Source organism: Budorcas taxicolor, chromosome 16, assembly GCF_023091745.1.
Source record: "Budorcas taxicolor isolate Tak-1 chromosome 16, Takin1.1, whole genome shotgun sequence".
Taxonomy (NCBI): Eukaryota; Metazoa; Chordata; class Mammalia; order Artiodactyla; family Bovidae; genus Budorcas; species Budorcas taxicolor.
In genome coordinates, this window is record NC_068925.1 from 67,049,108 (window position 1) to 67,060,942 (window position 11,835).

Below are 11,835 nucleotides of genomic sequence, written 5' to 3' on the forward strand. Positions count from 1 at the left end.
TGTTCATCACCATCTCCCGGAGTCCACTCAGAATCACGTCCATCGAGTCCGTGATGCCATCCAGCCATCTCATTCTGGGTCATCCCCTTCTCCTCCTGCCCCCAATCCCTCCCAGCATCAGAGACTTTTAGTTCTTTCAATCTACTAGAAAACTATAAAACACTGATGAAAGAAATCAAAGAGGACACTAATAGATGGAGAAATATACCATGTTCATGGATCGGAAGAATCAATATAGTGAAAATGAGTATACTACCCAAAGCAATTTACAAATTCAATGCAATCCCTATCAAGCTACCAGCCATATTTTTCACAGAACTAGAACAAATAATTTCAAGATTTGTATGGAAATACAAAAAACCTCGAACTGCCAAAGCAATCTTGAGAAAGAAGAATGGAACTGGAGGAATCAACTTGCCTGACTTCAGGCTCTACTACAAAGCCACAGTCATCAAAACAGTACGGTACTGGCACAAAGACAGACATATAGATCAATGGAACAAAATAGAAAGCCCAGAGATAAATCCACACACATATGGACACCTTATCTTTGACAAAGGAGGCAAGAATATACAATGGAGTAAAGACAATCTCTTTAACAAGTGGTGCTGGGAAAACTGGTCAACCACTTGTAAAAGAATGAAACTAGATCACTTTCTAACACCGCACACAAAAATAAACTCAAAATGGATTAAAGATCTAAATGTAAGACCAGAAACTATAAAACTCCTAGAGGAGAACATAGGCAAAACACTCTCAGACATAAATCACAGCAGGATCCTCTATGATCCACCTCCCAGAATTCTGGAAATAAAAGCAAAAATAAACAAATGGGATCTAATTAAAATTAAAAGCTTCTGCACAACAAAGGAAAATATCAGCAAGGTGAAAAGACAGCCTTCGGAATGGGAGAAAATAATAGCAAATGAAGCAACTGACAAACAACTAATCTCAAAAATATACAAGCAACTTATGCAGCTCAATTCCAGAAAAATAAACGACCCAATCAAAAAATGGGCCAAAGAACTAAATAGACATCTCTCCAAAGAAGACATATAGATGGCTAACAAACACATGAAAAGATGCTCAACATCACTCATTATCAGAGAAATGCAAATCAAAACCACAATGAGGTACCACTTCACACCAGTCAGAATGGCTGCGATCCAAAAATCTGCAAGCAATAAATGCTGGAGAGGGTGTGGAGAAAAGGGAACCCTCCTACACTGTTGGTGGGAATGCAAACTAGTACAGCCACTATGGAGAACAGTGTGGAGATTCCTTAAAAAATTGCAAATAGAACTGCCTTATGACCCAGCAATCCCACTGCTGGGCATACACACCGAGGAAACCAGAATTCAAAGAGACACATGTACCCCAATGTTCATCGCAGCACTGTTTATAATAGCCAGGACATGGAAACAACCTAGATGTCCATCAGCAGATGAATGGATAAGAAAGCAGTGGTACATATACACAATGGAGTATTACTCAGCCGTTAAAAAGAATTCATTTGAATCAGTTCTGATGAGATGGATGAAACTGGAGCCGATTATACAGAGTGAAGTAAGCCAGAAAGAAAAACACCAATACAGTATACTAACACATATATATGGAATTTAGAAAGATGGCAATGACGACCCTGTATGCAAGACAGGAAAAAAAGACGCAGCTGTGTATAACGGACTTTTGGACTCAGAGGGAGAGGGAGAGGGTGGGATGATATGGGAGAATGGCATTCTATCATGTATACTATCATGTAAGAATTGAATCGCTAGTCTATGTCTGACGCAGGATACAGCATGCTTGGGGCTGGTGCATGGGGATGACCCACAGAGATGTTATGGGGAGGGAGGTGGGAGGGGGGTTCATGTTTGGGAACACATGTAAGAATTAAAGATTTTAAAATTAAAAAAATAAAAAACTTAATACTAAAAAAAAAAAAAGAATAAAGAATAGGATAAAAAAAAAAAAGTTTAAAAAATACATCTATAAAACAAAATCATCATTCCTTTCAGGCCCCTAATATAAACTTGAAGAAAACAACGCAATTAAAAAAAAAAAAGCTAATTGGGACTCATTACAGAGAATTTACTTAAAGCGTACTACTTATATTGCTTTTAATTATAACATTAAAGATGGAGTATTTTTGATAAACAGTTTGTAACCTAGTAAATTAGTGTTAAGTTACCTTGCTTGTTGAGATTTGAAGGTGCATGAACTGAAAACTGACTTTGAGGAGTACACTCTGACTCAAAGATGAGTGTCTTTATTAGGGTCTGAATGTCATCTAAGCCATGGTGAAGAGATTCAGACAGCATTCTTTTGAGGAATCCAGTATTGAAAAGGGAACTTGACCTGAAAAAAGAATATAGAATTAGATTCAAGAAGTGTTTTCTTTAATAAAGTCTTCATAATTAAACAACGACTAAGATAATTTGCCCACTTTATCATGTCAATTCTCTAAGCTAGTGGGATTAGTAAAGGAAATTTTATTCACAGTAGGTCAACTTATGGAGCCCTCATAAGGTGTATGTCCTGTTGTACATAGAGGCGTAAGATACAGCGAAGTATAAAATTCACTGTTTACCCTATGAAAGCCTATAAATGCAGACAGCATCTAGACTGGGACACACAGTAATGCAGAGGTTTTCACAATGCATATTCCTATCAGTAACAGTAACCCTTAGTTCCAGGGCATATATGGCGGGACAGGGTGACATCCATAAGAATTACATGTGCTGGTGGTGATGTAGTTAAAAAGTAGCCCAGGGCTCAGTCTGATATGTTTCCCATTTAATTTGAGAATCACAAGTTTAACGGACAGAATATGAACTCCAGGTCAGACAAGCCTTTCCACCACTTATTAGCTACGTAATCTTGAGTAACTATTTTGAGTCTCACATTCCTTATCATAATATGGAAAATAAAACTTCTCACAGACTTAGGGGAATTAAATGAGATAATACACCTACAATCCCTAATACAAGGTATATCCTCAAGAAACAGTAGCTATTACTAGGGTTAGCAAATATATATGAAATGATATGTGATTTTAAGTGTCAAACGAGTGACCAATGTAAGATTTACTAAAAGACAATTCAAAGATTATTTTGGATTTAAGCACTAAGGAGTGACACTTCAAAAAGGATGCAGAATTTGAACTAGAGGAAGGGAAGGGAGAAGAGACTGGACGAGTGTAAAGACATGAACAATGGCTTTAAGTGAGAAAACCTTAAGTTACTGTTCAGTCTTGGAGGTCAAAAAAAAAAAAACAATTCTGGCTCTGTGTGCAACTAATTAAATCCTGAGGGATCAGTTTTATCCAACACTTAAATACTCTGTGCCATCATTTTTTCATTTGGTAAAATGAGGGAAGAGTTGGGCTAGGAGATCTTTCTGGATCTAGCAACCTGTTACTCTGAACTTCTTCAGTTCCAAGAGTGAGTAGGGTCAATATACTGCAGGTGACTGAGAGTTCTAGAACACAAGGCTGGCCAGGTCATTTCTTAATCTAAAAGTATTTACTTGAAAATAAAATAATGGGCATCAGCACAAATATGTTTACCATTAAGTTAATTTTTAGACTTCAGTTGCTCAGTCGTGTCTGACACTTTGCGAAACCCATGAATCGCAGCACACCAGGCCTCCCTGTCCATCACCAACTCCCGGAGTTCAATCAGTCTCATGTCCATTGAGTCAGTGATGCCATCCAGCCATCTCATCCTCTGTCGTCCCCTTCTGCCCCAGATCCCTCCCAGCATCAAAGTCTTTTCCAATGAGTCAACTCTTTGCACGAGGTGGCCAAAGTACTGGAGTTTCAGCTTTAGCATCATTCTTTCCAAAGAAATCCCAGGGTTGATCTTCTTCAGAATGGACTGGTTGGATCTCCTTGCAGTCCAAGGGACTCTCAAGAGTCTTCTCCAACACCACAGTTCAAAAGCATCAATTCTTTGGCGCTAAGCCTTCTTCACAGTCCAACTCTCACATCCATACATGACCACAGGAAAAGCCATAGCCTTGACTAGATGGACCTTAGTCGGCAAAGTAATGTCTCTGCTTTTTAATATGCTATCTAGGTTGGTCGTAACTTTTCTTCCAAGGAGTAAGCGTCTTTTAATTTCATGGCTACAGTCACCATCTGCAGTGATTTTGGAGCCCCCAAAAATAAAGTCTGACACTGTTTCCACTGTTTCCCCATCTATTTCCCATGAAGTGATGGGACCAGATGCCATGATCTTTGTTTTCTGAATGTTAAGCTTTAAGTCAACTTTTTCACTCTCCTCTTTCACTTTCATCAAGAGGCTTTTTAGTTCCTCTTCACTTTCTGCCATAAGGGTGGTGTCATCTGCATATCTGAGGTGATTGATATTTCTCCTGGCAATCTTGATTCCAGCTTGTGTTTCTTCCAGTCCAGCGTTTCTCATGATGTACTCTGCATAGAAGTTAAATAAGCAGGGTGACAATATACAGCCTTGACACACTCCTTTTCCTATTTGGAACCAGTCTGTTGTTCCATGTCCAGTTCTAACTGTTGCTTCCTGGCCTGCATACAGATTTCTCAAGAGGTAGGTCAGGTGATCTGGGATTCCCATCTCTTTCAGAATTTCCACAGTTTATTGTGATCCACACAGTCAAAGGCTTTGGCATAGTCAATAAAGCAGAAGTAGATGTTTTTCTGGAACTCTCTTGATTTTTCCATGATCCAGCGGATGTTGGCAATTTGATCTCTGGTTCCTCTGCCTTTTCTAAAACCAGCTTGCAATGACTAAACCTTGGCCTTATAAAGTAATGAGGCTGAAGTTTGCAATGATTCTTATTACAATGCTATTAGCAATCTCAAATTTCTCCAAGAATCTCTATTAACAAACAGCTTATGGGAAGGATTGTGAGTAAAAGCAATTCAACTTTCAAACATGAAAAACACCATAACTAGTTACCAAGGATGCAAAAAGCACACACATACATTAAATATTTGCAGCTGTGTCACACAGCTTTACCTAATACAAAAGCAGACATTTACTTTAACATGCCCTTCTTCCTTAAAATTAATTCCACAAAGAACTTTTACATTAGTTGACTGGTCTATAAAAAGTTATAGTGATCACTTTAAAATCATACCCTAGTTCTATAATTATCAGCTAAAAAAAGCCTCATCCTTACCACGCAGGAATAATTATTTAGTTTGCAGATCAGCTTGGCTTTTCTTTGATCCGACTTCATCTTAACTCTGAAAAACTTGGAAGAATAATGGTATAGAAAAATGTGAAAAGAAATTGGAGAAGGAAATGGCAACCCACTCCAGTCAGTACTCTTGCCTAGAAAATCCCACGGACAGAGGAGCCTGGTGTCCATGGGGTTGCAAAGAGTCGGACACAACTGAGCAACTTCACTCACTCACTCAGGTTCATAGGGGAAAAGAATTATATTTACCTATATTTATTGAACCTAAATTTGTCTTCTACCACAGTAATCAAAAGTCAGCAACCAGGTCAATACATGCATAAACTCTGAATACATTACTACGCTTAGGCACATACCATAGAGGTCCAAGTTCTATTGCTGTCTTTCCAGGCATGCTTCCATGACAATTACAGGGTAGCTGTCTATATGGGTTCTCTGTGAAAAGGTAATAAAAAGAAATCAAAGGAGAAATGACAATGTAAACAGTAGTAATTGTTATATAAGTAATAATTTGCAGCTATAACACTGAGGATCTACTATGTGCCAGGTATTGTGCATTTATATGCATTAAAAAATTTAATCCTTAAAACTCTGAAGCAGGTATTAAGATCTCAGTTATGTAGATTAGATGATTAAAGCTTAAGAAAGATACAGAAATCCATGTCAAAATTAGAGGCATAGTTTTTAGTCACTATACTACCTGAAATAATTTCAGCAGGAGTCTTATAAATTCCACAAGCTATCCATATTTTAAAATCAACTGATTAGGGTATAATTTACATGCAGTAAAATGTATATGTTTTATGTGAAAAGGTTGATGAGCTTTAACAAATGTACATACCCATATAACCAACATCCATCAAAATAAAGACATTTCCCATAAGTTAACTCTTCTGTAATTGGGAAGAGAAAATGAATTACTCTATTCCCTAGGCTTGATGCATATTCAGTCCCAGACATGTAGGCTAGAAGAAACTAATTCAGTTTAAAGAGCAATGAGGGCCCTGATGTAATCAGAAGATGACTGGGGAGATACAAGACCTAGTCTTAGTTTCCAAAATGGCATGATATTCTACCATGGACTTTCCTCTTCACTTAAGACTCAGAATAGTCATTTTAAATCAGATTCTCTCCAACTGAGTTCCCCCAGGCCATTTCTGGGTTGATCATTCACTTTCTTCGAATGGCCTGATCTGATCAATGGGTCCTAGATATATCCAGAACCCAGGATTATGGCAGTAGGGGCATGGGTCTATAGCCTCTTGCTATCTGATATCACTCTGTCATTCAATGCAATTAAGTGGCATAATTCACAGTTGTATATATACTTAATGGCCGCCTTCATTGTTTGTTCCTAGGTCTACCTTTCAGCCTTAAAAAGTGTGGTTATCACTGATCTTAGCTTTGTTGAGAATGATGCTGCTCAAATGCTATACGAATATATTCAAGACATCTTCCCTGAAACCATTAAATAATTACATGTACTACAGGCAGAATTACCCAAAGTAGGGTGATTCACATTTATGGTTCTGTCAGTTGTACCAACTTACCGCAGGCAGCACACAAATATTTGTCAGTTTGTTTCCTGATGTATTTTGCAAAATGATCCCATCATATAAACCTATGTCTTTTTTGAAGACCCTTGCCTAGGATTTCTCAGTGCCTGATGAGCATCAGCATCTTCAAGGATCAGGGTTATCATTTCAAGTTACGAAGTAGAAAAAAATGAAGGTGTCAAGAAAGAAAGAACTACTATTTCTATATCATTGGTAAATAGGCCATGAAGGTAATTCCAGATGAGGAATTCAAAGTATTTAGAGACTTTAAATGAAATGGACTGAACACATACTTTAATCTCTTCTGTTTCTTAAAGCATTATTAAGATGAGAACAAAGGAATAAAATTCAAACCCCAAAGATAAATAAAATGTGAGAAGAGATAACAAGATGATGAGAAATGTCAATAAAATTTTAGAAGTGAGAAGCAGATATACAAGGGGTTAACTGATTTAGCAGGTCAGAGAAAGCTAAAGCCCGAGCCTGAAATGGGTAGACAGGCTACCAATAAACAGCAAGCCCACTGGCATTGTGGGACCTGAAAAGGCTTGAGAATTGAAAGTACTGATTGTCTCTGAAGATGGAAATAGGGTGGTAATGTGGGAAAAAAAGAAAAAAAAAGACTTCATTTTAAAATTTCAAGACTTGTAGATCTTCTCTAAGATCAACAGGCTTCTGTGTCTTCTCCATCCAAAAGAGGAAGTTAATCTTGGGTGAGGCTGAACCACAGAGGATCTGGAATCAGGGGCATTAGTGACAGTTAAGAGTGAGGAGATATATGAAAAGAACAGTTAGAACTGGACATGGAACAACAGACTGGTTCCAAATAGGAAAAGGAGTGTGTCAAGGCCGTATATTGTCACCCTGCTTATTTAACTTCTATGCAGAGTACATCATGAGAAATGCTGGACTGGAAGAAACACAAGCTGGAATCAAGATTGCCAGGAGAAATATCAATCACCTCAGATATGCAGATGACACCACCCTTATGGCAGAAAGTGAAGAGGAACTAAAAAGCCTCTTGATGAAAGTGAAAGAGGAGAGTGAAAAAGTTGGCTTAAAGCTTAACATTCAGAAAACAAAGATCATGGCATCTGGTCCCATCACTTCATGGGAAATAGATGGGGAAACAGTGGAAACAGTGTCAGACTTTATTTTTGGGGGCTCCAAAATCACTGCAGATGGTGACTGTAGCCATGAAATTAAAAGACGCTTACTCCTTGGAAGAAAAGTTACAACCAACCTAGATAGCATATTCAAAAGCAGAGACATTACTTTGCCGACTAAGGTCCGTCTAGTCAAGGCTATGGCTTTTCCTGTGGTCATGTATGGATGTGAGAGTTGGACTGTGAAGAAGGCTGAGCACCGAAGAATTGATGCTTTTGAACTGTGGTGTTGGAGAAGACTCTTGAGAGTCCCTTGGACTGCAAGGAGATCCAACCAGTCCATTCTGAAGAAGATCAACCCTGGGATTTCTTTGGAAGGATTGATGCTAAAGCTGAAACTCCAGTACTTTGGCCACCTCATGCGAAGAGTTGACTCACTGGAAAAGACTTTGATGCTGGAGGGATTGGGGGCAGGAGAAGAAGGGGACGACAGAGGATGAGATGGCTGGATGGCATCACTGACTCGATGGACATGAGTCTGATTGAACTCCGGGAGTTGGTGATGGACAGGGAGGCCTGGTGTGCTGCGATTCATGGGTTTCGCAAAGAGTCAGACATGACTGAGCGACTGAACTGAACTGAAGTAAAAGTCTGTACAAATGCTAAGACCTTCCAGTCTCCTTCCCCAACATGGTTCCTAGAAAGCTGATAAAAGACTGCAAAGTTCCTCTGCCTAAGTACTTACCAATCCAGGAGAAAAAACACACACACAGATTGGCTGACTGTCTTTTGGGAGTTCTTGTAGTGAAAAGGCAGACTGCCTTCTCATTACAGTAAAATCTTATCAGTTTATAAGCCCTGCCCCAAGAACTTCAACATAACTAGACATTTGAGATACACTATGACAAGAACAGAATTGCAAACCAGAAATAGGAAAGAATAAAACAACAAAATAATAGCAACAATACAAAAATAAGCAAAATGAAAAACCTATCCTCCCCTAAATATGAAATATACCCAACTATAATCAATAGTATCATAGAGGTAAGATTAGATTTCACATCTCTGAGACAAGAATAGGATACTATTAAAAAGAGACCAATAAAAGTATGAAATAACTCTTGAAAATGAGCAAAGTATGACAAATTTAAGCAGGAAAGTTGGAAAATAAGGAAATTTATAAAGAAGAACTAAATGCTAAGAAATAAATAGAGATGTAAAAAAATTAGAGGATTAATCAAGAAGATCCATCATATAACTAAACATATAAATGAGTTCTGGGAAGACGGAATAAATAATTTGAGAGAAAAAAATTATCAAAGAGAAAATAGAAAAAAAATTATCAGAACTGAAGAACTCAAGTTTAAGGGATCATAGACTGCAGCACAATGAATTAAAAAAGATGAATTCATAAACATCCTGAAGTTATTTTAGAATAGTGGGTTAAGAAGAGAGATTTCAAGAGCACTCAGAGAAAAAAACACAAAGGAGTATTCCTAAGAACAACAGCAAACTTGTCAATATTGAAGGCTAAAAGACAAAGGAATAACATCTTAAACATTCTGAGGAAAAACAACTTCTAACCTAGACTTCTATATTTGCCCCTGCAATCCTTCTAAGGAAATCCTTCTAAGGGAAAAAGTGTAGCTTCAAAAGGAGAAAGTAAAGAAGGAAAGGTGAAAAATACATAAGATTTAAGATATAGGAAGTACATCACAAGGAGAAAGCCAAAGAAAATTTCCATTATGAGTCTAAAAGGGAGACCTAGGGCAACAGCTTTTGGCAGACTTAGAAACAAACAACCCAAACTAGAAGAAGAGGACTGTCTCCAGCGGAATTAAATGAAACCCAAAGGTTGTTTTTAACCAAAATCACAGAAGCACTGAAACTGTATTATGGATTGTGAAAAGGATATACACACCCAAAAGGTGACAAATATATAGTAATGATTAATTCGAGTAATTGAACAAGTGTATAAAAAAGTTATTACAGCACTGTAACTGGTTCATCTCTGTGGAGCAGCCTTCTAAGAAAGGCAGCAATGATCCCTGTATCCTGGTATTCATACCCTTCTATAATCTCCACCCCTTGAATGCGAGATCACTGGATCTGGAGACTCATATCTAGTGACTAGAATACAGCAATATTCTCTTTCTCTCTCCCTTTCTCTCTTTGGTTCTTTCTGATGAAGTGAGCTGCTATTCTGTGAAGAAGACTACTTGACAATGAACTGAGAACACCTCTTAGCAGCCAAGAAGTGCTCAGGTCTTCAGTCTAACAACCTACATCCAGCTCATAACCATGTGAATGAGCTTGTAAACAGGTCCCTGCCCAGTCAGGCCTTGATGACTGCAGCCCCAGCCAACACCTTGACGGCAGCCTTGTGGGCAACCCTTAGCTAGTGGACCCAGTTGAGCTATGCCCAGATTCTTGACTCAGGAGAAACTGAGAAAATAAACACTGTTTTAAACCACTAAGTTTAGAGGTAATTTGTTACACACAGATAGATAACTAATACAACTTGTAAACAAAGTTTTTATATTTATAAAAATATGAACACGGAATATTGATTAAGCCAACACTGGAGAGCAGAAGTACATGCATGTGACTGAGCTGGTCTGAGATGCTGAATAGTTGTCTTCATGAAAGGAAGATATAGGCAATATAACTTAGAAATAAGGAAGATATCAAACATTAGAGACTTTAAACATTAGAAGAAACAGCTGTAAGATTTTTATTAATAGCTGGTTACTTTAGGGAGTGGGGCAGATATCATTACTTTATTAATAAGATGCAGAACTATTTGATTTTTTAAATTATATACTACATATTGATAAAAAATTCTAAGTGATCTGACTTTTTGGAAAGAAACACATTTATATTCTGTAAGTCCTATATGATTACAAACAATGAGAAAACAATTCATATTACTTAATAGTAATTTATTAAGTAAAAAATCCTTTAAAATGTTTGATTAAAAAAACACTCTAGTGACAAATTCCATATAATACCAGTTATATGTGGAATCTAAAATATGGCACAAATGAACCTATCTACAAAACAGAAACAGACTCAGACATTGAGGCTTGTGGCAGGAAAGGGATGAACTGGAAGTTTGGGTTAGTAGATGTAAACTATTACATTTAGAATGGATAGAAAACAAGGTCCTACTGTTTAGCACAAGGAACTGTATCAAGTCTCCTGGGATAAACCACAATGGAAAAGAATAAGAAAAAGGGTGTATATACATGTATAACTGAGCCACTTTGCTGTACAACAGAAATTAACACAACAGTGTAAATCAAATATTCTTCAATTTTTAAAACAATTAAAAAAAAAAACCCATGTAGTAACAGTCCAAAATTATAAAGCAACATGAAGGACTCCTGAAGGAGAAGGAAAGATGTTAAGTTTTTACAGATTCAGGATCAAATTTGAGCAGAGTGTATTTGAGTTTAGTTACTCACTGATATTGTAAAACACTCATGGTGAGAAATGAAAGGATAAAAATCTCCATGTAAGAATTGGTTCATAATTTTAAAGGTAGGAATACCATCAGTAACACTGGGGTACGAGGTAAAAAGAAACACTGAGGTTTTTTTTTTTTAATTGATGTGAAACTCACATTAGTGATATCCTTTTAAACACTGAAGATGTGTATTATTTCTTACATAAAAGAAAATTAAATTAGGAAAAAATAGAAAAGAAACCACAGGGCACTATACCATTTATCTAGGAGGACCAAAACTCTCCCAACTTTCATCAAAGATATTTATGAAATTTATATTTTAAAAAGCCAAGTGGATTCTATAACCTTTCTGACTCTGTTGCATTTAAACCAAGATTAGGATGGTGGCCTGGGCATTTAGAGTTGGCTTCTCTTATTCCAAATCTTTAGAAATGACAGAAAAATATATTTTTGTGAATAATTCCTAAATACTGCTAGAAAGTAAGATAAGTCATCATACGTCCCAATCATTCAGTACTTG

The 11,835-nt window shown here is 37.2% G+C and overlaps 1 protein-coding gene across 3 annotated transcripts in view; it reads right to left on the bottom strand.

Annotated features, from left to right (window-relative positions):
* Positions 1-11,835, bottom strand: part of TRMT1L (tRNA methyltransferase 1 like) — a 38,231-nt gene that overhangs the window by 3,652 nt on the left and 22,744 nt on the right. For all 3 annotated transcript variants that reach the window (XM_052653713.1, XM_052653712.1, XM_052653714.1), the window contains 2 exons: positions 5,541-5,619; positions 2,192-2,358 (listed from right to left, as the gene is read on the bottom strand). In XM_052653713.1, coding sequence (XP_052509673.1) covers positions 2,192-2,358; positions 5,541-5,619 — 246 coding nt within the window. The remainder of the gene's footprint in view (positions 1-2,191; positions 2,359-5,540; positions 5,620-11,835) is intronic.